This window comes from Lycium barbarum, chromosome 11, assembly GCF_019175385.1.
Source record: "Lycium barbarum isolate Lr01 chromosome 11, ASM1917538v2, whole genome shotgun sequence".
Lineage (NCBI taxonomy): Eukaryota > Viridiplantae > Streptophyta > Magnoliopsida > Solanales > Solanaceae > Lycium > Lycium barbarum.
The window spans coordinates 115,589,646-115,592,604 of record NC_083347.1 but is presented as its reverse complement, the minus strand read 5'-3'; the positions used below and the strand labels follow the sequence as shown (position 1 = coordinate 115,592,604).

The following is a 2,959-nucleotide window of genomic DNA, read 5'->3' as shown; positions in this document are numbered from 1 at the left end:
GCAAACTTCAAAAGAGTCTGTACGGACTAAAACAGGCTCCAAGACAGTGGTATTTAAAGTTTGACAGCTTTATGAAGAAAGCTGATTTTTCAAGGTGCGAGGCAGATCACTGCTGTTACTTCAAAACATTTGAAGACTCGTACATAATACTGCTACTCTATGTCGACGACATGCTAATCGTAGGAGCAAACCTACAAGAGATTGATCGGTTGAAAAAAGGGTTATTAGAAGAGTTTGCAATGAAGGATTTGGGAGCTGCAAAGCAAATCCTTGGGATGAGAATCGACCGAAGCAAGGAGTGCATCAAACTCTCACAAGAAGAATATGTGAGGAAAGTTATCAAAAGGTTCAACATGCATGATGCCAAGACAGTCAGCACTCCGTTGGCTGGACACTTTCGGTTGTCAAAGGATCAGTCGCCAACAACCAAGGATGAGAAGAAGCAGATGGACAAGATACCTTATGCATCTGCAATCGGTAGTCTTATGTATGCAATGATATGTACAAGGCCAGACATTGCACATGCAGTGGGAGTTGTCAGCCGATTTATGAGCAATCCGGGAAAGCAACACTGGGAGGCTGTGAAGTGGATATTCAGATATCTGAAAGGCAGCTTGAGTTCAGCTCTGTATTTTCGAAAATCAAAAACAGGATTGCAAGGGTATGTTGATGCTGACAACGGTGGTGATATTGATAGCAGAAAGAGCACATCCAGGTATGTTTACACCTTCGGAGGTACTGCAATCTCTTGGGTTTCCAAGTTGCAAAAGATAGTAGCTCTCTCTAGTTGTGAGGCTGAGTACGTTGCTGTGATGGAGGCCACAAAGGAAATGATGTGGCTACAATCTTTTCTGCAGGAATTGGATCAGGACCACGAGGGAAGTGTGCTATATTGTGATAGCCAAAGTGCCATTCATTTGGCAAAGAACCCGGTCTACCATGCTCGAACGAAGCACATACAACTCCGGTACCATTTCATTAGATCAGCTTTGGAAGATGGAGCGCTAGTGCTTGAGAAGATCGCAGGGAGTCAGAATCCAGCAGACATGCTGACAAAGGCAGTGACGATAGACAAACTGAAGCTATGCTCAGCTTCAGTTGGCCTGCACGAAGTATGAAACTAGGAAAGAGCTGCTGCATCGATCAAAGTGTGAAGACAAATTAAAATTAGTCTTCAAGTGGGAGATTTGTTGGGTCTCACATAGTCGTGATGTAAGCGCTTACCTCATCTTAGTCGTGATGTAAGCGCTTACCTCATCTTAGTCGTGACGTAAGCGCTTACCTCATGATAGTTGTGATGTAAGCGCTTACCTCATCATAGGAAATTCATTCCTATAAATAGGTAGCTTATGGTTCATTTGTAAGACATCATCAAGATCATTTGCTAAACACATCCCAAAGAGAGAGAAAAATCTAAGAGAAATACTCTTAGTGAAAGGCCTAAGTAAGAGAAGGTCTTTGAGAGAATTTTCTGTGGTAAAATTCTTGAGTGTAATTGGGATTGGGGTTGTGAGGTTGAGTGTTGTAAACACTTGTAATATTTCTTCTTTAATAAGATCTGCAGCAGCAACGTGGACGTAGCTCTCACATTGAGGGTGAACCACTATAAATCTGTGTGTGCTATTTATTCTTCGCTTACATCACGGCGTAAGTAGGTTCTGTCTAAGGAGGTTGATATTTAAGTGGTCCAGCTGTGACCCTCCAATATTTCCTGGGAACCTGCTTACAAAGGTTGGATTTGGGATTTAAATCCTAACAGCATGTTAACTGACATATCTTCTTTTCAACGTGATCAGGAATATATATTGGTGATGGGATAGTGATCCATTTCTCCCTGGCAGCTGGTCGGGAGATAGGAACAGGAACATTCATCGATTGTTTCATCTTCAGCTCATCTCCCTCTCGTCGCTCTGAATCCGAATGTCCAAGATGTGGTGATCATCCAAGGAACGACGACGTCATCTCTTCATGCCTGGAATGCTTCCTCTCTGGTGGTAAACTATACCGTTTTCGTTATGGTGCCTCACCAGGACTCTTTGTTGCCCAAGTTCGAGGAACGTGCACTTTTGCCCGTTCTGATCCCTGCGAGGATGTCCTCCGCCGTGCTGAAACTCTTCTCAATAACGGTTTTGGAAACTATAACCTTTTCAAGAACAATTGTGAGGATTTCGCGATCTACTGCAAGACTGGTTATCTATACTTCAGGACAGGTGGCATAGGGCGCAGTGGTCAGGCAGCGTCATTCGCTGCAGCAGCTAGTGCACTAGCTTCAGCACCGGTGCGCCTCATGCCTACTACCAGTCTTGCAGCTGTTGGCTGGGGAATTTACTGTGCCAACAGGTTTTTTTCTGATATCGGAGTTCGCAGGGATGTGATGAAAATACCTGCAGATAGGCTTGTTTCGCGCAATCGACTTCTAAATGTCTGATCTGAACCTGCATTACTCATCAAGATGGTTTCTTGGGACCAAATTTTTAATGTATCATTCGTGAGATGCCACTTAATTGTCAAACACTTTGCTGTAATTTTTTCCTCTCTATTGGCATCTATCGTCAAAAAAAACTTATCAAACACTTTGCAGGTCTATCATTTGGTGTGATCAGTATTTATTAAAAAGTTCCCATCCAGTGTTAGGTACCCGGTTTTGGGGGCGACTCACTTCTGGAAGTCCCACTTTGGGGGTAAAGCGCCTAGCAAAAGCGACTCCATATCTAGGACACAAACTTTTGGTTACGGATGGAACAGTACTTACTATTCCACCATAACGTTTGTATCACCAGTAATTACTACATAATTTCTAATTAATATTGCCTGTATCTTTTGATTTGATTTTTGTTCTCCCTCAATATTATGTTACAGGGACGGCGGAGCAACAAACAGAGAAGTGAAGGGTGGTCAGTTGAACCCCCAATTTTATTGTCGGATTGAGTGTATTCTATAACTCATTTCCAAAAGGCAG

At 43.0% G+C, this 2,959-nt stretch overlaps 1 protein-coding gene across 1 annotated transcript; it reads left to right on the top strand.

The window, feature by feature from the left end:
- Nucleotides 1-360: 360 nt before the first annotated feature.
- LOC132620164 (protein LEAD-SENSITIVE 1-like) lies at nucleotides 361-2,544 on the top strand. Its single transcript, XM_060334860.1, has 2 exons — nucleotides 361-400; nucleotides 1,797-2,544. Exons 1-2 carry the CDS (start codon nucleotides 361-363, stop codon nucleotides 2,426-2,428), a joined length of 672 nt encoding a protein of 223 aa, XP_060190843.1. The 3' UTR covers nucleotides 2,429-2,544.
- Nucleotides 2,545-2,959: the final 415 nt, after the last annotated feature.

What these genes read in the sequence shown, in the direction of transcription:
- LOC132620164 (XM_060334860.1), top strand. Translation starts at nt 361, where the DNA reads ATGCCAAGACAGTCAGCACTCCGTTGGCTGGACACTTTCG. An exon ending in CCGTTGGCTGGACACTTTCG is followed by an intron (nt 401 to 1,796) that starts GTTGTCAAAGGA and finishes CAACGTGATCAG; the next exon opens with GAATATATATTGGTGATGGG.